General features: G+C 37.7%; 1 protein-coding gene and 1 non-coding gene across 2 annotated transcripts; both read right to left on the reverse strand.

Moving 5' to 3' along the window:
• Positions 1-14,305: 14,305 nt before the first annotated feature.
• On the reverse strand, positions 14,306-15,406 carry LOC109006945 (protein SENSITIVE TO PROTON RHIZOTOXICITY 2-like). Its single transcript, XM_018986395.1, has one exon. It carries the CDS (start codon positions 15,404-15,406, stop codon positions 14,306-14,308), a length of 1,101 nt encoding a protein of 366 aa, XP_018841940.1.
• A 9,894-nt stretch (positions 15,407-25,300) lies between these two features.
• LOC118348536 lies at positions 25,301-25,419 on the reverse strand. The gene has a single exon (XR_004801615.1). It is a non-coding gene; the product is annotated as a 5S ribosomal RNA (ribosomal RNA).
• Positions 25,420-27,098: the final 1,679 nt, after the last annotated feature.

Below are 27,098 nucleotides of genomic sequence, written 5' to 3' on the forward strand. Positions count from 1 at the left end.
AGTCTCGGTACATTTTGGTACTACCTAGATGCACTGTGTATAGAGACCTATGTGCTTCCCTCAGTATTAGGTCTCGTAACTCCTTCTTAGCCGTTACGCATAATCTTCCTCTAAACCGTAGAGATCCATCCTCAGAAACCACAAAGTCGAGGTGCTTCCCTTCTGAGACTTCCGTCTTGATCTTTAGATAGTCAATGTCTTCGCCCTGAGTAGCTTTGATTTAGTCCAATATCGTTGGACCAAGAACTAGGCTACCCAGTCTTGCTTGCACATCCCTCACCATCTTTACTCCCAGCTTTTCCAAATCTAGAATAATAAATTTCTGGGGAGTATACATACTCATAAGAGTACCAGAAGAAGACTTTCGACTGAGGGCATCTACGACTAGGTTGGCCTTGCCCGGGTGGTAATTAATACTGCAGTCATAATCTTTCAATAGCTCCAACCACCTACGCTGCCTCATATTTAATTCCTTATAAGTGAAGAAATATTTTAGGCTCTTGTGGTCCGTATAGATTTCGCAGCGTTCCCCATAAAGGTAGTGTCTCCATGTCTTCAAGGCGAACACCACGGCAGCCAACTCTAAATCATGGGTTGGGTAGTTGTGCTCATACTCCTTAAGTTGACGCGAAGCGTATGCTATAACTCTTCCATGCTGCATAAGAACACATCCCAGCCCTTTGTGTGAGGCATCGCTGTATATTACAAATCCACCAACACTCGAAGGTATAGTGAGAACAGGTGCTGTCACAAGTCTCTCTTTGAGCTCCTGGAAGCTCTTCTCACATTCTGCAGTCCATATAAATTTCTCACCCTGTTTGGTCAACCTCGTTAAAGGAACTGCGATGCGAGAAAACCCCTCAACAAACCTTCGATAATACCCCGCAAGACCGAGGAAGCTTCTGACTTTGGAGACTGTCCTTGGTTTAGGCCATTCTACTATGGCCTCCACTGAGATGCCATCCTTGGACACTATGTGACCAAGGAAGGAAATCTTTTGTAACCAAAACTCACATTTATTAAATTTGGCATACAACTTCTTCCGCAGCACTTGTAAGACAACCTCCAAGTGCTTCGCGTGTAACGCCCCAAACCCGGGTGGCTTGGAGAATTACTACCTATCACTTATAAACATGTCTCCCAACACATCCAAAGAATAATCTCCAAAGACTTCATAAGTGAAATCAATCTCATATCTTCTAAATAATCTCATTACAAACTCCACACAAACTTTAATGCAATAATAATAAATCAAAGGGGTCCACAATCTCCCGACAATAGTAACATACCAAACTGATAAAACCATAGGTCCTACTAAACCCCAAACATATAATTAAAACTCAAAAGCATTAAAACTAAGAACATAAAAAGTCCTTCTTCCAACCACATCTCCTCAGCTTAAACACGTTCACCAATCTAATCCAGGTCCTCATTTGGACTCTCCACATCATCTAAAAAATATTATAATGATAGGGGGTGAGTTATCAACAACTCAGTAAGCAGAAATCATAGCTAGCGTGCAAACATGAGCATTTATAAAGTAGAGTATGCAGAACAAAATATTTTCCAGAGTTATCATGCAGAACAGAACATATTTTCAAAATAACAGAGCGATGGTTTTAAGACAAGTAAAATCCATAGTACTTTGGCACGACATAAACTGAGTATCATCATCAGATCAAAACAGAGCATCAAACAGAGCAGAGATCATGTTTCACCCCCGTGGTAGGGTTGTGCTAATCCCGGTGGCCAAACCAGGCAGAGACAGAGGTGAAATCTTTCCTTTATTCTTCTCGGAGCCCCGAGTGTGCACACAGGAAAGACCACAATAAAACCACTTTGTTTCCAAAGTGGGTGCACTCAGAGACAGAGAAGTTGGTACCAACCCAAACAGAGCATAACAGAGCAGAGCAGAGCAAAGCAGAGACAGAGTCAGATACGAAAACCAGTACACCATGCCAAAGGTTTTCAGATGTTATATCAAAATAATACAGAGTATCAAAACAGAATCAACAGTTTACACACACTGAACACAAAAGCCAGAATATCTTTTCGAATAAATGCACAACTTTTCATATTCTCAATATCGCTCATTTTTCAGATTTCAGAAATCACATGACAGAATTTAGCTCATGTCTACACAATGCATGTCAGAACATATTTTTCTCTTTTTCACACAGATTTCATGAATAATGCAGAATAGTGACCGAGGTTGATCATTGTTTTCACAAGTTCCCAACACAATACAAATTATGCAAGTTTTCATAAAATCAACCTCAGTCTTATTAACTTGTATAAAACCCAGCATAGGAACCCCGCTTACCTGACTCCTGCAACGTATTATCTATACCTTGAAATTGACCTCTATCAATCTCGTCGCCTATTCATAAAAAAAAACATATAAACTAACTATTAAAAGATAATAACACAACCTCCATCTAAATAATTAAAACCCACAATTTAACACACTAAGTCAACTACTTAATAATATTGAACAGCCCGCACTCCCACTCAAGAACCATGTACTAGTCTTTGCTTTTATCCTAAACACTCTCCAAGGCCAACGTCAACTATTAAACAAAATAACAATCTTACCAATGGTCGAAAATACTAACCAACAGCACAAAGAAACACAGTACCTAGTCAACCCGAGTATTAAAAGACAAAAGGCATAACCTCATCTAATTAAAAACAAAAGAAATCCTTCCCACGCTCCAACAATTAAAGACATAAATTTACACCATGAAGAGTATGGTTCACGGCCTCCTTACCCGTTCAACAGAGTTCAAAGCCAAGCCACAACAAGGAGATTAAACACAAAGCGGATAGAAGTGAAACAAAGTGGCTTGTAAGAGAATGAGCGTCAACGTGGGGTTTCGGAGTGGGGAAGAAAACAACAGCACCGCCTGGAACAATTCAATGTCGGAATTGCATAAAACCAGAGAAAATAAAGTACGGGGAAGGCATCGACCTGAGAGCAAAGAGAGAGATTTACCCGAAGACTCACCACGCACAACACCCAGACACACAAACGCAACCCAAACCTCACGGCCAAAACAGAAACTGTAGAAACAGAGGATAAATCAAACCAAATACTAAGGAGCAGAATCTGCACAGTTTCAGTAGATGAAACCGAAACCTAAAGGGATGAGAAGGAAACACTTACCAGTCGAAAAATGGAGGAATGAGAGGTACTGCTCGCTGACTTGCAGAGGAAGAACAGAAACGTAAAAAAAAAAAGGAGAGAAACAGAGATGCAGCAGACGGCAACTCACTGGAATAAGATGCAGCGCAAGAGAGAAACCGAAACAATGAGGAAGTCTAGGGCATGGGATTCGGAACCTCAAAATAATGCCAACAACTGGAAATAAAGATGAAACCGAAAAGAAAAGAGAGACGTGCGCGAGAGAGGTGCGGGAGAAACTGAAACTGAAACAGAAACATGCGGAAAGAAACGGAAGTTGAAAAAGAAAACACTCACCTCAAAAACGACGTCGTTCGGGACTCTCACTAGACACTAAAATGGCTGGGCCATTTTCACGCACTGATCCGGGCCACTGATGAAGAAATTGGGCCTTACATCGCGTGTTCCTCCAGGGTTCTTGAGTAAATGAGAACATCGTCAATAAACACGACCACAAACTGATCAATATATTCTCTAAAGATACGGTTCATCAAGTCCATAAAAGCTACTGGAGCGTTAGTTAATCCGAAGGGCATCACCAGAAATTCATAATGCCCGTATCTCATTCTGAAATCGGTTTTCGGGACATCCTCCGCTTTAATCTTCAGCTAATGGTACCCTGAGCGAAGATCAATCTTTGCAAATACTTGGGATCCTTGAAGTTGATCGAACAAATAATCGATTCGTGGTAAAGGGTATCGATTTTTAATAATCACTCTATTTAGCTCTCTATAGTCAATGCAAAGTCACATCGATCCATCCTTCTTTCTTATAAAGAGAACCGGTGCACCCCATGGTGATATGCTAGGGCGAATAAAGCCCTTCTCCAACAACTCTTGTAATTGATCCTTGAGCTCCACAGGTGCCATCCGGTATGGAGTTTTGGAAATGGGTGCCGTACCCGGGATGAGGTCTATAAAGAACTCAATCTCTCAATCCGGAGGTAAGCTAGGCAGCTCATCCGGAAAGACATCAGGATAATCCTTTACCACTTCAATATTTTGCAATTTAGGCTTGTTTGGTGGTGGTGCTACCAAACTAGCCAGAAATCCTGCGCAACCCTTCTTTAACATAGTGGTGGCCTTCATTGCAGAGATCACCCTTAGCATGGGACGCTTACCCACAACACAGAAACGAAACTTTGACTCGCTTGGTGGTCTAAAGACCACTTCCTTTTTGAAGCATTCCACACTAGCATGGTATCGAGACAACCAATCCATGCCCAAAATCACGTCGAATTCCTCCATGCCGAATAGGATTAAATTGGCAAGGAGGTGCCAACCTCGTATCTCTATCCCGCATCCCTTTAATATAGAACTGCAATTTACGTTTCTCCAAGTGGAGTAGAAACAAACATCACACACTCTAAGGACTCGGGAGTCCTCTCACTTAAACATGGAAACTTACAAGATACGAAGGGATGAGTGGCACCATAATCGCCTAATACTAATGCACAATGGGGAAATAGGGAAAAAACCAATCAGTGAAAGCTTCTTTAAATATTGCCTACAAAATTGGAGTTGTCTCGCTTAATTCTTGCGGAATAAGCCCATGAGTAGACTTCCAACACCCGTTTGCCACGTCAAATAAGTTGTAAGCAGCGAATTCCATCTTCTCTTGTTTCGATCACAAGACTACGCAGAAGATCTTCTCTAGGCGCTCGATCCAGTTGTTAGCATCTGCTTTGCTACACTTGCCACCAAGCACCAGAGGGTGCTGTCTATCGAATAGTTTGAAGGTTGTTGAATGCTTTGTTTGTCTTTGTGTCTCATTTTGTCCATAAATAATGGTTTCTATCAAGCATGCAACTACATTGGTGAGGTCCCTTGTATCTCTGGGAACCTCCTGCTGATTCTCTACACTATGGAACTAGGTCGCCTCCAAACTTCCATCTTTCTTACTATTGCCTATCAGTGCCATACTAAAACACGTATAATAGTAACAATAGCAATGGACTCATATGAAACAAGTATGCATGACTTTCATCATTCTAACATAATTCATGATACTCAATAAGCAAATACCTTTTAGACTTGCTGCGGAGCTTGGCATGCTTTAGAGAGGGGGCTTCAGCCTAGTTATCCCTAAAGTCTACAGGACTTCTTAACCTTTGCTCTGATACCAAGATTTGTCCCATGAGTTAAGGAACGGATGGTGGAGATTAAAAGAATTTGGACCATTTCTTGAGTAAATAAAATTTATAAGGTTGAAGGAAAATATTATTAGATCATAAAAATCATATCCTTAATTTATTTAATAACCCACATAAAAATAAAAATACACCCATCTTAAAATAAATTAATAACAAGTCTTGATCTCAAAATATTTAACTTAAAAATATTTAATAGAGGACGCAAGGACTTACGTAGTAGGATTCGGGTATTACAATATGGCTCTTAAACTTGACATGAACAGGCATATGATTGAGTGAAGTTGAAATTTATGAGCAGTACGGGCTTTGATCCAAGATGGATTTCATTACAAATGAATTGCATCACTTTAGTCTCTTACTCTATTTTGATAAATGGAGAACCACAAAAATCCTTTGTTCCATCAGGAGGTCTCCGGTAGGGAGATCCTCTCTCCCCTATCTTTTCATTATATGTGCAAAAGTTTTGACATTTAAAGATGAAATTTCTCTTTAACCAAGAAAAGGCTAGAGGTAGCATTTCAAGTGTTCCTATCAGAAAGGGACCTATTTGTATCAATCACCTATTTTTTACAGATGATAGTCTTCTCTTTTACAAAACTAATTCCTTGGAGTGTAGTAGAGTTATTTAGATTTGAGAGACCCCTAAAAAAGCTTTAGGTCAAATGTTAAATAAGGAAAGACTTCAATATTTTTTAGTAGGAATACTCCTCTTGATATACAAAGTACCATTCTAAAGATTGTTGGGGTGAAGTCTACTGGATCATATGAGAGGTATTTGGGCTTACCTGCTATTGTTAGAAGATCAAAGGATGTTGCATTTCATTCACTTAATGATAAGACTTGGACTAGAATAAAAAATGGAAAACAAAGTTCTTGTCAGCGGCAGGCAAATAAATTCTTTTGAAAGTTGTTCTCCAAGGATTACCTACTTACACTATGGGGATCTTTCTGCTCCCACCCTTATCAGCACAGACTTAACAAGCCGCTGAAAAAGGTTTTGGTGGGGATACAATGGACACCATTTTAAAATTCAGTGGGTAAGATGGAATCAAGTGGGACTGTCAAAGGAAAAATGAGGGTTGGAGTTCAGAGACTTTAGAAGCTTTAATATTGCCATGTTATCCAAGCAAAGCTGGTGTATGTTACAGAACCCAAATTCCCTTCCTACCAGAGTTTTCAAGCAAAAGTATTTCCAATAGGTTGATTTTATAAATGCCGCTCTGGAATATAGGCCTTATTTTGCATGAAGGAGTATCCTTGCAGGACAACATGTGTTAAAAGGCAGGTCTTGTGTGGAGAATTGGAAATGGTAGGGTTGAACACTGATACTATCGGTGCGGTTTTGGTCCAAAACCGAAAGTCTAAAATCGAAACCGCATCAATAGTTTTTTAGATCTTTGATGCCAACCGAAATCGGTCGACACCGGCTGGAATCTTATGACCGGTGCTGATTGATTTGACGGTCAGTCCGTTGGTGATTAACCCATCCCCAAATTTATATCATAAATTCAACAAAAATCAATTAAAAATTCACAAAAAATTCAAAAATGCATAACAAATCAACTTGAAACTCACCATAAAATCACAAATTAAAAAAAAAAAATTGAACCTTGAGTCGCGGAGACATTGGAGACGACAAAGTGATGAGAGAAGGCCGATTATGCATGGGTTTAATGAACGAAGGGTAGTGGCAATGTCGGGGTCTATGGGTTGGGGGGCAGCGACTTCATTTTTGTTAAAGGGAAATGAGATAAAGAAACTGAGAATCGGGAGGGAGTCGGGACTTGGGAGGGAAGGAGATTGGTAGGAAGAAGAAGAAGAAGAAGAAGAAGAAGAAAAAGGGCGGGAGGAGGTTATTAATCCCTAGTTCCCTAATTCGAAACAACGCTGTTTGGCTTAAATCGACACCATTTCGCCTTATTGTATTTTGTAAACTTCATGTCCAAAACGGAACCGAACTGGCCTATGTTGGTTTTAGCAAATTCCTACCTCCGACTGACCAGTTCTCCATTGGTTCTGGTCGATTTCTGACTTCAACGGCTGGTTCTCATTGGTGATAGCCGGTCCAGTTGGTTCTTGTACACTAGTAGGAAATGGATGGATGGTTAGAATTTGGAAGGATAAGTAGATCCCATGACCCCATCCCGACATGATCCAGACTTCTGTGCACGATATTGGAAATAATGCAAAGGTGGTTGACCTCATAGACTCTTATCTGAAAAGATGGAAGGAAGATCTCTTGCATACCCTTTCTCCCCCCTAGAAGTGGATCTAATAAAGAATATTCCAATTAGTCTTGGTGGAAGAGAGGACCAGAGTTTCTGATATTATACAAATAATAGAATTTTCTCTATGAAGAATACCTATCATCTACATAGGGAACTAATGTCCATAAATGAAGGGGAATTTTCTAATGGGAGATGCAAAATGCGTATTGGAAATCTATATGGAAATTACATGTTCCCAATGATGTGAAAATGTTTATATCGAAAGCTTGTAGAGATGCTCTACCCACTTTCTCAAATCTGTGAAAGTGGAAAGTTTTGGAGGATGCTTTGTGTCCTATTTGTAGAAAGATTTTTGAAACTGTTGGGCATGTATTATGGGATTGTGAGGCCTCTAAAGATGTATAGAGCCAAGGATGCATAAGAATACAGAAGATGAATTTCCACAGTACTTCTTTACTGGATATATGGAGCTAGCTTTTCCAAAATCTGCACCAAGATGAACGAAAGCTGCTAGGGTTTCAATGATGATTTGTTCTAGAAGAAATGATGCTAAATGAAATTACCCAAGTACCCCTGTGTATTTACGCAGCGGAAATATCTACCAATTCACTCAACAAATTTGTTAGATCTCAATCTTGCAATTATTTAATCAAATGAAAATATAAAGTAAATAAATAAATTATATGACATAACGATTGGTATGGAAGAGAAACCCTTTAAAGAACTATTTAAAGGTAAAACCCTACGGGACAGCCAAACTCAGAAAATTTAAAACAAGAAAACCAATATTTAAGTTAATTAAATAATTGAACAATTTTTCATATCCTCAATATCATTTTTTTTTTATTTCAGAGACAGCATGACAAAATTTAGCTCATGTCTACACAATGCATATTAGAAAATATTTTTCCTTTTTCATACAGATTTCATAGTAATGCAAATAAGCGATCGAGGTTGGTTTTTCCCCAGTTCTCATTTCATCACAAAATATGCAAAGTTTTCAGAAAGTCAACTTCAGTCTCAATAATTCGTAAAAGCCTAGTATAGGAACCCCGCTTACTTGGGCTTCTTAGCGTATTCAGGAATTTTCTACAACAGTACTGAACAATTGTCAATCGTCACTTATAAAAATTCATGTAACTTAAGTAAATCTCCAATGAACAGATAAATCTCATATTACACCTGAAGTACCTATTTAATTCCTCAAAAACTTAAAATTTCAATTAATTCAAAAATACCATCACTTCCTAAATTCCTCAATATCCACATAACTTTTAAACTCAGAATATTTCTAAAATTGCATAATAATATTAGTCATAGATACAATTATGTCGTAAAATACATTTTTGGCTTAAAGGCTCATTAAAACAAAACTGATTAGAGTAGAAGGGCAAATATTTCATTTAATAAAAATAGACTAATTAGTATCTCTTTAAAGAGTTCAAAATAAAAATCTTGCACTACTATGTACTTCTAAATAAATATTAATACTAATAATATCTTTCAAATATTTATTTAATTTGTATTTAAAACAAAACTCATACAAAGTAAATTTAGCATATAAAAACGACAACATGATCAACTTATAAATATTCTGTTAAAAGCATCAGCATACTAACTTAGTTTATAAGCCCATACATCTAAGCCCAAAATAGACTGTAACCCACGTAAAACAAAACTCAAGCTTTTAGATTCAATAAACATAATATTAACTAATTTTTCAAAGAAGGCAAAATGGTAAAAACACTTAATATTATTAGAGTAACCGAGATACACAAACATATGTATATTTCCTTCTTAAGAAAACTACCACAAAACAAAAGAAAATCAGGAGATGAGTAGTGGCAGAGACTTACCCAAGGGAAACCAAGAGGCAACAAGCGATGGCTAGAAAATGCACTCACGACAAGCACCAAAAACACCGAGTGAAGCTCATGGCTTTTATGGGCAAAACTATCATAACAAAAAGGGAATAAATCACAAACATGAGCCACAAAATTAGTAAGGAAAGTTTAAGAGAAAGCATAACAATGGAGGCTCATGGACAGACCTGCAAATGGAGAGAAAAATAGATGAAAATATATACTAAAGAGGAAGAGATTTGCACGATTTTACAACAAAAAGGGAAACTGAAAATTAAAGAGATGGAAATGGAAACATTACTAGCCGAAGATGGAGAATGAGTGGTGGCGTTTGCTGACTTGCAGAGGGGAAGAACCATAAATAGGATGGAGAGGAAAAAGGAACGTAGCAGATGGCATCCCAATGAAAAACCGAGGAAAGAAATGACATAAAATGAAGGAGAAAAGGAGAAGCAGCAGCCGCACGGATTGAAGAAAGGGGAATGAAAACTGAAATGGAAAGTTGGAGAGGCAACGGCGCGCAGGAGAAGAAAAGAGAAGAAGAAACCCTATAGGTGGACCAAACGACACCGTTTGGGGGTTTTGGTGGACTGGGTTGAAGGCTCATGGGTTGGGCTAGGAACCAAATGGGCTGGGACCAAAAGAAACTAAAACACACTCAAACAGGCTCAGTCCAAAAATAGAAAATTCCAACAAAAGAAAAAAAGGCACAATAAAAATAAATAAGAGCCAATTAAAACACTACAACTCAATATTAATAAAATAAAGTAATTAAAGTCCCACAATAAAATTATTCATTAAAGCAAAGAGAAATTTAAATGCAAACAATAATTAATATCAAGAAAGAACCTCAAAATAAATTCACAACTTAAAAAATTATTAAATCCAACGAGAAATCCGATAAATTTAAAACAAGAAAACCAATATTTAAGTTAATTAAATAAATCCTTCAATTAAAAAAAAACACTAAAATACGGGATATCACAACTAAAGCTCAATTACAAAACTTTTGTCAATTGACACTCTTACTTGACCAGAAAAATGACCCATTTGTCTTCTACCGCAGTAGCAGCCAGAATCCTGACAAGCATCAAACATTAGCTTTTCTCCTAAAACTCCAGTAGCTGAAATTCGACCAATCAATTCTCCAACATGGAGCATGATCACACTCTTTGAGAGAAACAATATGAAAATTCTCTAAGAAATTTTCTCACTAAAATATGCACTTGAAAGTGCTCAAGAAAATATCTGGATCTGAATCCCTACAGATCCTAAGCAGTAGGATCTTTTAAATAAATAATCTTAAGTAGTTTTAGTTTTAGTAGGACTCCGCTGACAGGGCGAGTCTATCGAGAAGACGTCTCTTGACGGAATGCTTACACCCGCAATAACTCTTCACTACAGTAACAGATTTCAGATCAACTTATTCTCTGTATAAGTGCAGATTCCTTGAGACTCGATTTTTCCACTTATAACTTATCTAAACAACCTCTAATACCTCTTAGATAAACTTAATATTTTTATAGATAAAGTCAATAAATAATTTATATTCATCCAAAATTACCAAGTTAATGATAGGATAAACTCTATCATTTTAGTCACCTAATCCTATACAAACTTATCAACTTAATCACTTAATCCTAACCAAACTTTTACATCTACAATCTCCCTCTTTGGCAAATTGGTGACAAAGTCAACTTGAGGAATGTCTTGCATCTACAATCTCTCCCCCTTTGGCAGATTGGTGACAAATTCAACTTGATGAATGTAGAGTGTACCTGAGACAAAAATAACCAACAAACCAAGATCTTGTGAAGAAAATCTTAATACAGTAATGAGAAGAAATGACATAGAACATTTTTTGAAATTAGTCTCAACAAAATCAAATGTTAGACGTAATCTAAACCAATTAAAATAGTGTTCTAGTCATCATCAATAACCATGTTTAGTACTTAGTTCTCCCCCTCAATATTTCGTTGCTCCCCCTCAAGTATATAGTTCTCTCCCTCACTATTTTGTTGCTCCCCATCAATCTCTCCCTTTTTTTTTAGCAATACACTCACTTCACTTACTCATTCAACTCTCACTCAACTCGTTCAATTCTCCCTCAACAATAGATTTAAATCTTCTCATTTTTGTCGCTAATCTGACAAGACTCATAAGATAATAAATACCACTTATATAAGCCGAGATGAAGATACTAAGAAAGATATGATGAACAACTCCCATGTGTCTCACATTTTCATGGATTAAATGCACCTAATGTATGAGCATAAATGCAAGTAAAATCATGAAAAAATGAATAAAGTAGCTTGGTTGAGACATAAAAATAAACACTTGGTGGGCATTAATTTAAAACCGACATGAATAATCCCATAACCCACCAAAAATCATTCTCAATACATGCACAATATAGATCCATGTAATCATATGTGTAGATGTCTACTTAACCCAACCAAAATCCAAGACTCAATTTCACATAACTAAAATCAACAACCCAATCTCCACAAATATGCGTCGAACCCTAGACTTTGAGAAGGAGAGAGATTTGATTAAGATAGAAACGTTACCGTGATGAAGAATATATTAGAAGTATTTGTTCTGTGTCTTAATCACGAGAAACACAAAACCGATAAGTGTGAAGTGGAATATGGCTAGGCCTTGAGAATGGAGAGTCCCATGTAGCTGGGTGAGTTCCCGCAAGTGAAAAGTAAATAATATCGGGGGTAAGTCCTGGGCATGTACTCGTGTGGGGCTAAAACACTTATGTCACTTAAGTGACTATTGCCATGCATGGGGTACTCGATAGGGTCCCCCAGAGACTAAGAAGCAAAACAGAGACCCACCACGGGAACTTATGTAGCAAATGCAAAAAGAGCTCCCAACACTGACCCATACCTCAATATATTTTATATAAACCAAAGTAAATAAATAATAAACAAAGTTTTTATTTTTATATATATAAACAATGGGGCAATGCCTAGATGCATCTTAGTTTAAACATAGTTTCACTCACAAAAAATCAATAAAGTATACCCTCTTATGTGCAACAATCACCATGGATGTTCACACCTCATAAGATCATCAATGTCAACATTCATGTGAGTGTGTGAGTGAGCAAACTTATATTAAAAAATAACTCTTTATTTCTTTTTCTATTCAATATATTTTTTATAATATTATTCATGAGTATTTTCTTCTTATAGATGCTTTCAAGAGTTTATCACTTACCTCAAAAGTCAAACTTTATGTTAGAACCTAGATACATGAGTATTTCCTCCAAACACTAGTTTGCACAACCCCTTTCATGTCCATTTTTGTTGCTCATCTTTTTCTACAATGATTTGAGTCACGATTCTTTCTATAAGGATTTTAAGGGATAGATCCGTGTATGGTGTTTGTCTTTTTCTGTAATGATATAACATCGACTTTTTCTATATGGATCAACTATTTGTGTTTGGCAAGGGAATATCTCTTTATTATTGTACTAGGTTCAACTAGCATTAGTCAATTCAAGGCATGGACTCCCTCTATGGTGACCATCTCAACAATAAATATGGAACTTAATTATAAGGTATATACACATAAGTTTCTCAAAGTACTTTGTAAATGAACTTTGTTAAGATGACCCAAAGAGTTAGTAGGGGGCGGGGGGTGGAGTTTTCACCCTCGTCCCCCGCCCTTGGGATGTGGGGGCGGGGTGCGGGGTGGATTCCCAATCCGTCCAACCTCCTTCTACTTAAAAAAAAATACTTCATTTTTTTTTATTAAAAAATTATTTCTAAGTGCAATAGTAATTAAAAATACATTTTTAGACCTAAATTATAAATTTAAATTTTGTAAATATGACTATAATTTAAAAAATATGTAATTTTTAAATTTGCTAGTGCATATTTTGTGTAAATTGTAGTGTATTAGTTTTTAAACTATGTAGTTTTTAAATTTGCCAATTCATATTTTGTGAACAAGTCTAACAAATTATAATATATATTTATATATACACAATTTGTAAAATATAAATATATATTTATGTTTATAATATATATGTATATAATATATATATATATAAATGTAAGTGGGGGCGGGTCTGGGTTGGGCCCTCCCCGCCCTCGCTAGGGGCCCTGGATGAGGGGCGGGGGGCCCCGCCCCCGCATGGGAGGAGCGAGGTTGCTCACCCAGCCATGCGGGAGCGGAGAGGAAGCGAGGCGGGGCAGCGGGGATCCCATCACGATCCCAAGCCTCCAGATGTGGATGCAGCTGCTCGTGGCAACATGGATGACTCTGATATGTAGCCACACCCTTCATCAAATGGACTTGCCTCTTGTAATAAATCTGTAGTTAAATTACTAGATGACCCTTCTTCCAACTGAGTTGTAATGTGTCATTTTGTAATTTTAGAAGTAGTTATTCTTAGCTGTACAGAGTAGGGTTTGTTGGTTTATTTTTAGGATAAAGCAACAACATTGTGTAAAGGTTTTTGTATCAATCGAATGCAGTAGCACCTTTTAATCCATTTTGCTCTGCTCTCTTTGCCTTTTCTTGCTATTCTTACAATTCATACGCTAGGTGTATGTTCTGGCTTGAGAAGTACTGTTTTATGTACTGGGATACTCTTGTGATTGTAAAGTTTTTCTTAATTATCCCCGGCCCAAAACATCAAGAAATGGAGAACAGGTTGAAGTGATGATGAATTCAAGAAAATAACAATTAGCATGACGGGCCAGATTAGAATAAAGCATTCGTGTATATTATACCATCAAATAAGATAAATTGATTTAAACATGTTTGTATCATTATTGCACCAAAATGGATAGCACGTGACAGGAAAACAATTCTCTCAGATGATTCATATCATCTATTTGCAATCATGGTGCCAAAATTATGCTAGATTTATAAAAGAGCTACTGGCCGGGGTGTGCCCTACGAACAAAGCAACATGTCCCATGAGTTTGTCTTTCCGAGAAAATGTGGTTCCACACGAACATTGCCATTTCTGATCCCCGCAGTGCTTCTCATGTGTTCGTAGATCAGACAGCACCGAGAACTGTTTGTGGTTGCATCGCTTGCAAACATAAATCTTCGGGCAATGGCTCCTCTTGTAGTGATTCTTCACGCAAACGATGGATTTCAGAGGCTGGAACTTTGCATGCTTTTGATTCCACCTACACCCTTCTTGTGGGCACGAATATTTCGTAGGCAATTCCCTCAAACCTTTTCTGTTGCCCAGCACGCTCCCATTCTTCATGGGGTTGCCTAAAGCTGCAATGGTCTTGTATTCATCTCCGTGAGCCCTCATGTGCATTCTCAGATTAGCGTCTCGCTTGAACCCTTTTCCACAAACTTGGCAATAATGCGTGTACTTAGCCAATATATCAGCAGCTTCTAATTGGATGACATCATATTCCAGCGAAAGCCGTTGTCCGTCTCCAGCCTTTTTGTTCTTTCCCGTGATAACACTCCGGTTTTCATCCTTGTTACTGGAATTGTTGTAGTTTTCATCATTCCACTCAACCATGTAGCCAGAATAGAAACCCTGCTCTCCTTCTTGGATTACGATCCCATCGCGATTGCTTCCGAAGTTTGATTGAGGAAATCGATTTTGTCGACACTGTTGCTGCTGCTGCAATTCATGGTTGCTAGTGCCGGCAGAAGTGAAACCAAGAGCCATTTGTTGGCATATGAACATCATTGACGAGGTGGTCATGATTATTTCTTGGATTACGGTATCCATGCCGACTGCGGCTAAGGACGATGCTAATTCAGTTTCACTATGATTTAGTGAGTTCAGGATGCTAATCAGTGACTCCACCTGAAAAACCTTGTCCTTCAGAATGGAAAAATTGGAGAGGAGAGAGCTTGGGTGAGAATCTGTGCCAGAGTTTACTTCAAGAGAGGAAGAAATAATGTCTTCAGTCATGGAGGATATCTGCAGCAGCCCTTGTGGGACATCCGGGTAGCAAGAAATGGTTGCTGAAAGCATTTTCAAAGTCTTGATGCTACTTTTGCAACCTGCCTTTAACTTGTTTACTCTCTTTTCCTATGATTTCCTTATTTTTGGATCACTTTGCTTTGAAAGATTGTTGTGAGTAAAGGTGATTATATAGGGTAGGCTGTGCACAGTCCTATCATTATAAGTGTAACAAAAACATATCACAGCCTCTGAGAGAGAGATGGAAGTCAACGTGCACTTCAACTAATCCCCCACCAAAAGCCTCCCCCATGAACGTCTTGCCAATTGACACTTGGACAAACCCTCCATAAAGAAAGAGTTAAGGCTATCATCGTGTGATAATAAACAATAATCAATCTATAAATTACCTCCCTCATTATCACTAATTCTACAAATTGTCAACCAAGAATTTCTTACACTAATATTCATGACATCACATATACGTTGCAATTGCATCATCATCATCATGTGTAAGAGATAATAATGGGTAATCTTTTTTTGCGTCAGAATTGTCAATATTTGCGTGAGCTATGAAGTGATCAGACTTATAACCACAGTACTATTCATTTCCTACAAGTGAAGGTTTTAAATAAAATTTAAGGGATCGATCTCGATCGTCGTTTCGAAACAAAAAAAAAATCTATGATTCAGTGAGTTAATATACCATTTGTTGTAAGACTCATTTATTAACAGTAAAAAAATCGAAGTATCAAATAATAATTTTTTAAAGACTTTATGTATAATTTTTAACTACAAAAAATTACTTATTTGTGACCCGCTATATATATATTTCCTGCAAAAATATATAATAAAAAAATAAAAAAAATATTATTTATACTAATTGAAGTACTCTATATATGTTCATCAATTATCATATTTGTACTAATAATTAATTTTTTATCAATTTCATTCCGATAATCTATAAGATTAAGAAATCCATCCTCAATTTTATTTCAAACCTTGTCCCAACGATAATTATAATTGAGAAATTTGCAAGCCTAGTCGATCTTCGAATAAAAGTATTTCAAATAATTTTATTAAAAAGAAATATATAGAAACAAAGAGAACTAGCTAGCATAAGCATGCATGTCTCCAGCTGCTTCTCTTTGGCCACAGGATGTACATATCTTCGAGGAGATGTGCGGCATCTAAACGTACAACGACTGTGATTTATTTTCTTGTGTATTTTTATGTTTTGAATAAAAACGTAAGAATGACATCATAATGATCTTTAGCCCTCCCTGTAGATCATCGTCTCTGCCGGCCAACAGGGATTATGGCGGGCACATGATCAAGGCTGCATATTCCCCTATGGTCTTATGAAAACGACTTGATATTATTTGAATAATTTCTTGGTCGTATTGTATTTAAAATTCTGGTATCAAAAGTCAGGACTTCCAAAACCTGCATGCATATATATAAATATTACGTACTATAATAAGTGAACTTTCTTTCAGTATACACGGTTTATGTTTCCTAAACCACTTGGTCATGCGAGTCACCTTTGTTTTTAGTAGCACGCGCGCGTATTACTCTTTCCAATATTATTATTTCTATAATAAAATTTCAGTCACTTTCAATTGGTTTATGGTATGTGAAAGGGTGGAATGAAGTTTGAGTTGAAAGAAAATAAAGAAAAAAAATAGATTGGGATCGATATCTCAAAACCCGATCTATAGCAGGTTACGTATGTTTGACGTGCAGGATACGTCAGATTTTTCTTAATTTTGTTTTAATTTTACATGGGATTTGTTTTGTTTTTCTATAGAGATCTGGTAAAGGATTAGAATTTTTAGAGATTAAGAAATCAGAAAAATATTCAACCGCCCGTTATGCACCTTCTCTGGGCTCTTTAAGCACCTTCCATCATTTAGAGTCATCACCCTCACTACTTTATACTGCTTGGATAAGAAAGCCTTGAAAAAGGAATTAAGCACTTGCCTCACCTGATTTAAGCCATTGTTGCTTAGCTTGTTGAGCTAGGCGAAACTCCTCCCTCTGTATCCAAGTACTATCCAACTCCACTTCAGGCATTGCTTCAAATCCTTTAATTTTCCAGCTAACCGAACCATACCTAGGCCTCCCCTTTGCATCTCCTAAGAGCCACTAACACAATTCCGAAATTCCGAGTGAGTCGCCTACATTCTTTGGTACTTGAAGCTAGGGAAACCATATTTAGAATTATCCCTCTCCATCCACATGATCATAGGAGAATTGTAACGCCCCGATCCCAAAAGTCTGGAGAGTTAACTCTTAATACCTAAAATTAACTTAAATAATACAACTATAAAATCCAGTAAAATCCCATGAAATATTAATCCATTTAATCAATTCAAATATCTAAGTTCCTCCATGGGGACAATAAAGAAAATCTCAATAACATAAATTAAAAATTCTCCAAAACTCGAAATTATCCTTCACTCATCAAATCAAAATACCCGAAAAATAAAATCTGTTTACTAACTACGACTCTCAAATAAGCACTTGTACCCTCAGACACTTATTCCACTTCAATCATCACACCTTGCTAAAACTTCCTACTCTTATTCTCCAGCTGAACCATCAAAATTATCTGAATATCAGTACTTTGTTTTGATATGATGTGGCATCTGAAAAATCTTTGGCATGACTTTCTGATTCTGTTCTGACTCTGATATGGTGATTTTGATTCTGTTTTGCTCTGATATGTGGTCCTGTCACGGGATATAATAGTGACCTCTGGCCCTGTCACGGGATATAATAGTGACCTATGGCCTTGTCATGGGATACAATAGTGACATCTGGCCCGCCACGGGATATAATAGCGGTTTTCTGTTCTGAGTGCAATCTCTTTGATAACAAGGTGATTTATGTTCTGCTTGGCTTTCCGCTGGATGCACAGCCCTACCACAGGGGTTAAACATGGTCTTTGTTCTGATATGATATGATAAGACGAAGATGTTCAGTCATGTTGTGCCAAAGGAGTCTTTGAATATGAAAAGTTGGTTTCTGAATATGAAATGTTTGAAAAGTCGCTCTGATTTTCTGATAATATGTATATTTTGAGATTTGCATATTGATATTGAAATATTTTGTTTCTGCATTCTAAACTCTGTGAAAATGCTCATGTTTGCACACTAGTATATATCCTCTGCTTACTGAGTTGTTGATAACTCACCTCTTATCTCCATATATTTTTCAGATGATTTTGAATAATCCAGCTAAGGATCAGGATTATGGAGCATCAGTGAGATGATTATTTAAGCATAATGGTTTACTCATAGAAGATTTCTGAGAAGTGGCGGATTTTATCAAGAGATTCTGTAGTATTCTGATGACTTTATATTTTGGAGTCTATAAATACATTGATGAATTGTGAGTTTTAAGTTATAGGGAGTAAGTCTTCGATCCCTGCGGGACCGAGGCGTTGCAGTTGGTATCAAAGCCAGGTTAGAGATTCTGCATACTATAAACCTTGGAGGTTTAGATATCTGTGGGTTTAGGAAGAAATTTCAGATTTGAGATGTAGAAATTCTAGGACTAAGAGATGATTAAATTTGTATTTAAGGTTTTAGAATCTAATAGGCTTTTGGGAATATATTCTAGGAAATTTGAGGTATTAAAGTTTGTAAATTTCAAGAACCGATCTTCATGACGTTTAAGGTCTTAGATCCACTCGATTTTTTAATGGAATGTAGAAAATGATTTTGATAAGATTTAAGGTTTAGATTTTGTAAGTGTAAATAAGCTTGATCAAAAGCTAAGTTTGAAGTTCCGTAGACTCTGATATATGAGGTCTTGAAATTTTGGACTTTAGGAAATAAATTTTTGAAATGGGGTTTAGAATTCTACGAACTACAAGAAATAGATTATTGATTCGTGATTTATAGATTAATTGGTAGTTATTCGCACAATTATTACTTTATTATTTTCTTCCTTTGAAATGTTTAACCAAGGATGAGTCTTCCAGGATGACTGCTCAACGTCGTGTTCGAAATCTTGGGGGCTTGAATGCAGGAAATGAAGAGGACGGATGCACCATAGAGCAGTTAAATTAGATGCACCCTCCCACTTTTGATGGTTGTGGTGACCCGACCTTAGCTGAGGATTGGATCTAGGACATTGAGGAGGTACTTCGTGTCTTGAATTGTACTGACAAATAGAAAGTATTGTACTCCGCCTTCAAGCTGACTGGTGAGGCTAAACGATGGTGGATATTAGAGAGAACCATCAAGGAAGCTGATGGGATGGGAGTGGTTAGTTGGCCCCACTTCAAGCAGATTTTCTTTGACTGTTTCTTTCCAAGATCAATTAGGGACGCTAGGGCCAAGGACTTTTGCCGATTTAGTACAGGGTACTATGACAGTGCACCAGTATGGGCCAGATATATTGAACTATCATGCTTTGCCTTATATCTGATACCCGATGAGGAGAAGAAGACCCGAAAATTTGAGGAGGGACTAGATAACCAGATTTATGAGCGAGTGGTGGCCCTTTAGATCCAGAACTTCTCGGAATTAGTAGATAAGGCCACAATAGTCGAGCGAGGCTACAAGAGAAGTGTTGAACTTCAGGAGCAGAGGAAGGGGCCGACGCCATTGGGGTTTCCCTCGAACGAGAATCAAGGACCATGGAAGAGGATGAAGTTAGTGAGCAACCCAGGCCAGAGACAGGTGCAGGACAATCAATGGAATAACTCCTGCTAGTCATGCAACGTAGTACACTTTGGGGATTGCAGAAGGAGAACTGGACGGTGTTTTCGATGTGGGAAGCATAGCCACCTCGTCAGATATTGTCCAAAGCAACCAGATGGGAGCATGAACCCCAACCCGCCTTAGAGGACTGATTTCACGGCATGAGGCAGGAATAAAAACAAACAACAACCACGGCTCCTCTTTGCACAACGTAAACCACCGTGTGGTAGCCCCACCACTCAGCCTTTGGCAAACCATGAGCCCCACGGCAGAACAACACTAAACCACAAAGTACATGCACTGCCATAGGGATAGTAACCACATCGGTGGGTTGCATGCCCCTCCCACTGTCCAACTTCAGTGCCGTCATCACCACCGCGTGAAGCCCAGCAACCAGTTTTCCTAGTGTCAACCACGGGACCACCGTGGAACAGCCACTGCCTCCACGTCCAGGAAATGCCCAGCAACAGCAGTGCACCGCTGCACAATCCAAGCATAACTCCTTATCGTTCACTGGCTCTCTACGTTCTCGGCTCAACGCTCGTCAACTTTGCACCCATAAACCAGACCACCACTTTTGACACACTCCGGCTCAGCCTCCGTCAACCCTCCACCAAGTCTCAACCGCTGCTAGCCTCTTCAACCTAGCCGTTGCACCGTCCAGAATACACGCTACTCCCATACGAAATCGACGCAACCCGAGCACACTGCAACTCCACGGATCGCAGCTCCACTTCGCCATGCACCACCACCTTATTGCCGAGGACGACCATCTACATAGTGAACCGAAAACTCCCCTATTTTAGCCATCGAAAACAGAGCAACCCAACCCGGTGCACTTGTTGTTCGAAGCCATCACACACGGTGCCAACACTTCCACGTCGTTACCACCTTTTTCTGCCGCGTCCCTTTCGGTAAGCCACCGACAGCACCTCTATGTCACTCTCTCGGCTTACTCTATGTCTTTCATTTCTTTCCTCATTCGTTGGTCTCTCTCTCTCACTCTCTCTAGTCCAGTGCTCCGCCGAGATCACTGCCGTTTGCCTAGCCCCTCGCCTACGTCGCACGTTGCCACTTGATTTCCTCCGCGAGTAAGCCCTGCCGTGCATGTTATGTTGATTTACGTAGGTTTTTTTCGTTAGTTTTCAAAGAATTAAATGAAATTACCGTAATACCCTTCACTACATGTTATATTAATGAGCTTTTAAACTTTTATTATGTATTAGTACAGTCTTATATAATTAGGATTACAGAAAAATCACTTAAGTATTTTAACATATTATTTAAGTAAAGATTTATTTTTAAGAGCAAGTAATATTGGTGTAATGTTGTTATTGTTGTTGTTGTTGTTTTTTTTTTTTTTTTTTTTTTGCATTTTAGATATGATTTAGTCTTTTTAAAAATAGTTATGGTTTATTCCAAAATATTCTGGGATAATTATATTATCTAGTATTAAACTTCGTAAATTGTTTTCAATAATAAATAGGATGTTTATTTTATACTATTGGTAGCAAATTATTTTTATGGTAAGTGTGTAATTTTATTTTGAACATTTAAATTATGATTAAAGCTATTTTTTTTTTATGAAATTTTTACTAGTACCAAAAATCTTATTTCATAGAAATATTTCTTTTAATATTTATGGTCATAGTCGGAGTTAAATTAAGTGGATATTGATGAATTTAGAAAATGTGCCGATATTTTAGGATTATGTGAAGTTAGGTTTTTTTTGAAGAATTAAAATAGGTTATTTTAGCATCTTAGGCTTAAATATTAAAATATGTGTTCGATTGGAAATTTATGAGAATTATGTGGTTATTTTTATAGGTGACGATTAATTATTATTCGATATTTTGAGAAAAATTTCGAAAAAGTTAAGAAGTTCAGGTAAGCGGGGTTCCTATGCTAGACTTTGCATAAAATAAAATAAATTGAGACCCCTTTTTAGAAAATGTGCATGTTTTGTTATGAAAAGAAATATGAAAACAATCTCAGATATTTGTTCTGCATTACTCATGAGATTCTGTTTAAGAAGAAAGTATTTTTTATCACGACTGGTGTAGACATGAGCTTATTTTTAGCATTCTGTTATTGAACTGAGAAAAATGAGTGAATATGAAAATTTGATAAATTTCGTATGTGATGTGAAGATGTTCTGAATCTATTTTGGAAAATGTGAAATGATCTGAATATTAGTACACTGTTTTGATATGATGTGGCATCTGAAAAACCTTTAGCATGACTTTCTGATTCTGTTCTGACTCTGATATGGTGATTTTGATTCTGTTTTACTCTGATATGTGGCCCTGTCATGAGATATAATAGTGACCTATGGCCCTGTCACGGGATATCATAGTGACCTCTGACCCTGTCACGGGATATAATCGTGACCTCTGGCCCTGTCACGGGATACAATAGTGACCTCTGGCCCTGTCATGGAATACAATAGTGACCTCTAGCCCGCCACGGGATATAATAATGGTTTTCTATTCTGAGTGCAATCGCTTTGGTAACATGGCGATTTATGTTCTGCTTGGCTTTCCGCAAGATACACAACCCTACCACATGTGTTAAACATGGTCTTTGTTCTGATATGATGCTTTGATATAATATGATAAGACGAAGATGTTCAGTCATGCTGTGCTAAAGGAATCTTTGAATATGAAAAGTTGGTTTTTGAATATGAAATGTTTGAAAAGTCGTTCTGATTTTCTGATAATATGTATTTTTTGAGATTTGCATATTGATACTGAAATGTTTTATTTCTGCATTCTAAACTCTGTGAAAATGCTCATATTTACACACTAGTATATATCCTCTGCTTACTGAGTTGTTGATAACTCACCCCTTATCTCCATGTATTTTTCAGATGATTTTGAATAATCCAGCTAAGGATCAGGATTATGGAGCATCGGTGAGATGATTATTTAAGTATAGTGGATTACTCATAGAAGATTTCTGAGAAGTGGCGGATTTTATCAAGAGATTATGTAGTATTATAATGACTTTCTATTTTGGAGTTTATAAATACATTGATGAATTGTGAGTTTTAAGTTATAGGGAGTAACTTTTCGATTCCTGCGGGACCGGGGCGTTACAAGAATGGTCTAAATATGTTTGCAGTAAATACTTAAAGGAAGCCTTGGAGCAATGTAGAAGTAGAGAGGAATTAAACATCACCCTATCCAAACGCACCCAACTTCTTGATAGGCCATGCTGTCCGTTGCACAATGATAGCATATTTACCTTCCTGGTTCATATCCAACAATCCAGTGTCATCAATAAAAGAATTGAAATTTGCCATAGCCATTGTAGATCTTGGTCTTCCACCTCTGCCTTTCTCATCATTACAAATTATGTTGAAGTCCCCAAGATCCATCCATGAAACATTTCCTGGGTTGATACTTCGTAGATTATCCCATAAGCTTCTTCTATCAAGTTGTTGACACTTTGCATACACAAAGGAGATAATTAAATGGTTGTCCTCCTCTAGTCTAACCGATAAGGATTGGGAAAAACAATTCAGCGCCGTTAGCTTGACTCCCGGAGCCCATAATAACCAAATCTTGCCACCATTTACCTCATTAGAAATGTTGCCTTCCATACGAAGTTTGACTTTTAACCGAGTCAAATGGCTCTCATTCATAAACAGTTCCACCAATGCAATGATCCTTGGCTTATACATATCAACTAACTTTACCAGTCTACTAAGGCCCCTAAGGTTTGAAAATAAAATTGGCTTAATCATAGGTTGATGCGTAAGGGCTTGCTCTTAGCCCTTGTGGAATTCCTTGGCTTAAACTCTTTATCCTTTCCTAATTGACATTTCGGGTCTTCTTGTTCTGATAGCGAATCAGCCTCCTTTTGAAGGTGGCCGAAGTCAAGTTCGTCCTCTTCACCTTCCGACACAGACGATACATTTGCTAGAGGTTGGTTAGCATAAAATTGTCCAGACCCCTCGCCACAAAGCTGTCTCTCAGACCCCATGCCATCCCCGTCCTGCAGGGGATTTCTTTCCTATGTAGGAATTTCTTCCTGCACTACATGCCTTTCCTGTGCCCTGTCCAAACTGCCATCATAACAAGTATTTTTTTCCTGCATAGAAATTTTTTCATGCATCGGATTTGTCACCATTACCAACTCCTCAGACACATCTTCAATCACAATCAACGTCTTTAGTAGATTGTTGGCTACTTTGTTTTCCAAGCTACCATCATTGGTTACTCAGTTTTCTACTTCCAGAACTTATGGATCCTCCATATCTCTCGAAATCACCTTCCCTCCTAACTCTTAATTCACATTTTCCTCGAGGTTATTTTCTAGGATTTTGGGAACCCATTTTTTCAACACCTTACCTCCTTCCAAGTTTTTTGGATCACCTATCTTCTTAGCATCCACCTATCTTTTACATGTTTTAGATTTGTGGCCCTGCATATGACAAAGACAGCAATAAGCCAGCAACGTTTTGTAGATATTATTTCCTGATACCTACATGAAGATTTCCTTGGGTCACCAATCCAAAAACCCGGAATCAGATCTAGAGCTGCGTCCATCTCTATGCAGACCCTTGCTCCATCCATACGCGTAGCGCAACGCGTGCTGTTATCCCTCCTAAAGTATTTACCAATTGGTAGTACCAGACTCCACAGGAAGGATTTGTTGTAAAAGTTAGGCGATAGTCCAGGGAGGACCACCCAAACTAGAACCATAGATGGCTCTTGTTCCTCTGAGAAATTTGGGTTCCATGTAAAAATCTTGTAAGGCTTTCCTTCTACTTCACAAGTCTCTCTAGAAAAGGCTTTGAAAAAATCGGCTTCAATTGAAAACCGAAGGAGCACATTACGTGGGTGTCGCATGCTTGATACTACTGGTTGTATTTCTAGACCCTTTCGATTTTTTATAACAACACGAATCTTATCCAGTGTACGTCATAGGAGGAGGAACTTCATCACCAAAGAAAATCGAAAAACAATGAGTAGATTTTTCAATCTCTTCTCATGTGAACAAGACACAAGGCGTACCATTAATGATTTTGGGCACACAAATTGACAGTTACACTTCAAGCAGTGGAGCCAGGGATTGTGAGACCATCTCCGCAAAGGAGTGTCATTTTCCAAATGCTGACGAGCCCAGGATGGGCCCAGCAGCTGCCAAATCGCGATAAGACAAAAGAAAACCTAGCAGAGCAAATTTTCCTTTGCCACGTCACCCTATCAAAGCAAATTTTATTTGGAAAGAAAATTTTAAACGAGGGGTGCAACATGAGGACTTCCTAGGAGGTCACTCATCCTAGTACTACTCTCGCCCAAGCACGCTTAACTGCAGAGTTCTGATGGGATCCAGTGCATTATTGCTGGTATGATCGCACACAAGAAATTTTTTTCAATCCATCTGAATGCACTTGAATGTTTTTTATTTTTATTTTTGATGAAATATTTTCACGCCTAGTAATGGGTCGGAAACTCACTCTAGTACCATTTGAATGAAATGATCTTTTCAATCCAATCGAATCCAATAATGTTGCTATCATAATTGCATCTCCTTATCCACTTGTTGCCTCTATAAACTATTTTTGCTCTAACTTGAAATACTGGATCTCCAACTTAGTTATATTTATGTCCTAGTAATTAGTCACCACGGAATAATGAAAGATGAGGGAGTGAGTAGGCTAGCTTGAGGCAAGGTCCAAACTCCTAACCCCTCAAGCAAGGGTTATTTTCTTGTGATGTTCGAAATTTTCGAGCAAGGTGTTAGTTGGACTTGCCTTGCTCGATGATCTTGAACAAGGGTTAAGTTCTTGTACTATTCAGTATTATCGACCAGTGTGCCTGCCAGACTAGACTTGCGATGCTCATAATTACTAAGTAATGTGTTGGTCAGGTTGGAATTGCTGATCACAAGTAAGGTTTTTTCTTGCAATGCTTGAAATTTTCAAACAATATGTCAGTCGAACTGAACTTGCTCAGTGATCCCAAGTAAGTGCTAAATTCTTACGCAATGCGTGGGTCAGACTGCGCAAAGCATGTATGTTCAGGTGAAAATGTTACTGCATTTTTTATATGGGAAAATATAATCCTTAAAATACATATCAATATTAAATGTGACGCCCCCAAACCCTCGCTAGGGATGTAACAAAGATTTGGAGCGTCGGGACATTCAACACAAGGTTACATACCCCCATTCATGATAGTTAATATGCATTGCATCTTAGTATGCAACTAACAGTATGCAATAATCGCAGCGGACAATATGGTGACTTATAAAAATTTATACCAGAATGAACTAAACATCCCAATAATATTAATAACCATAAGTTCAAACTTAAGGATAGTATTTTCTTAATACAAAATACATAATCCAGGTTCCATGGTTAGATCAACTCTTTCATATGCTCTGAAGTATGAAGAGTCAATGATTATGAGTATCAAAATTATATCTAGTCTTCGCTCAAGGTCTAACTCCTCTTCAGCCATCTGTATCCAGCGGTCCATCTTGTTCTTCCTCTACCAGTCCTAAAAACCATTTATTCTTCTGGGAGGAATGATAGTAGGTCCACTTGCAAGTTGATTGTTTATCAGTAAGTTAAACAATCAACTTGCACAAAAATAAGATATGCATGATTAATGATAAACATGAGATACATGCAATGATATGTAGAAGAAAAAAATCTATATTTATCTCCCATCTAGGTTTCTCAACATTTCTCAGAAAAACCTTAATGCACATCTATTTTAGAGAACATTTTTCACTTCTTCGTTTCAAAAACATGATATTTCGAAAAAGAACATTTCATACCTCATTGCATTAAAAAACATAATATTTCATCGTTATTAAAGCCATTATGAACATACATATGGTAGCAACATGGTTTTCCATATGCACATTGAGTATCTGCCGGTGACCGTAGCACAACTCATGTTTACACTACGTCTTTGTCTACAGACATCGTTCTCAATGCATTTGTATCATAACATTTCATCATCATAACATATGCACTCACCATCATTAGGTGTCATATACGACTTCGCTCTGGCATTCTTTAAAAAGAA

The sequence above is a fragment of the Juglans regia genome, chromosome 5 (assembly GCF_001411555.2).
Source record: "Juglans regia cultivar Chandler chromosome 5, Walnut 2.0, whole genome shotgun sequence".
NCBI lineage: Eukaryota > Viridiplantae > Streptophyta > Magnoliopsida > Fagales > Juglandaceae > Juglans > Juglans regia.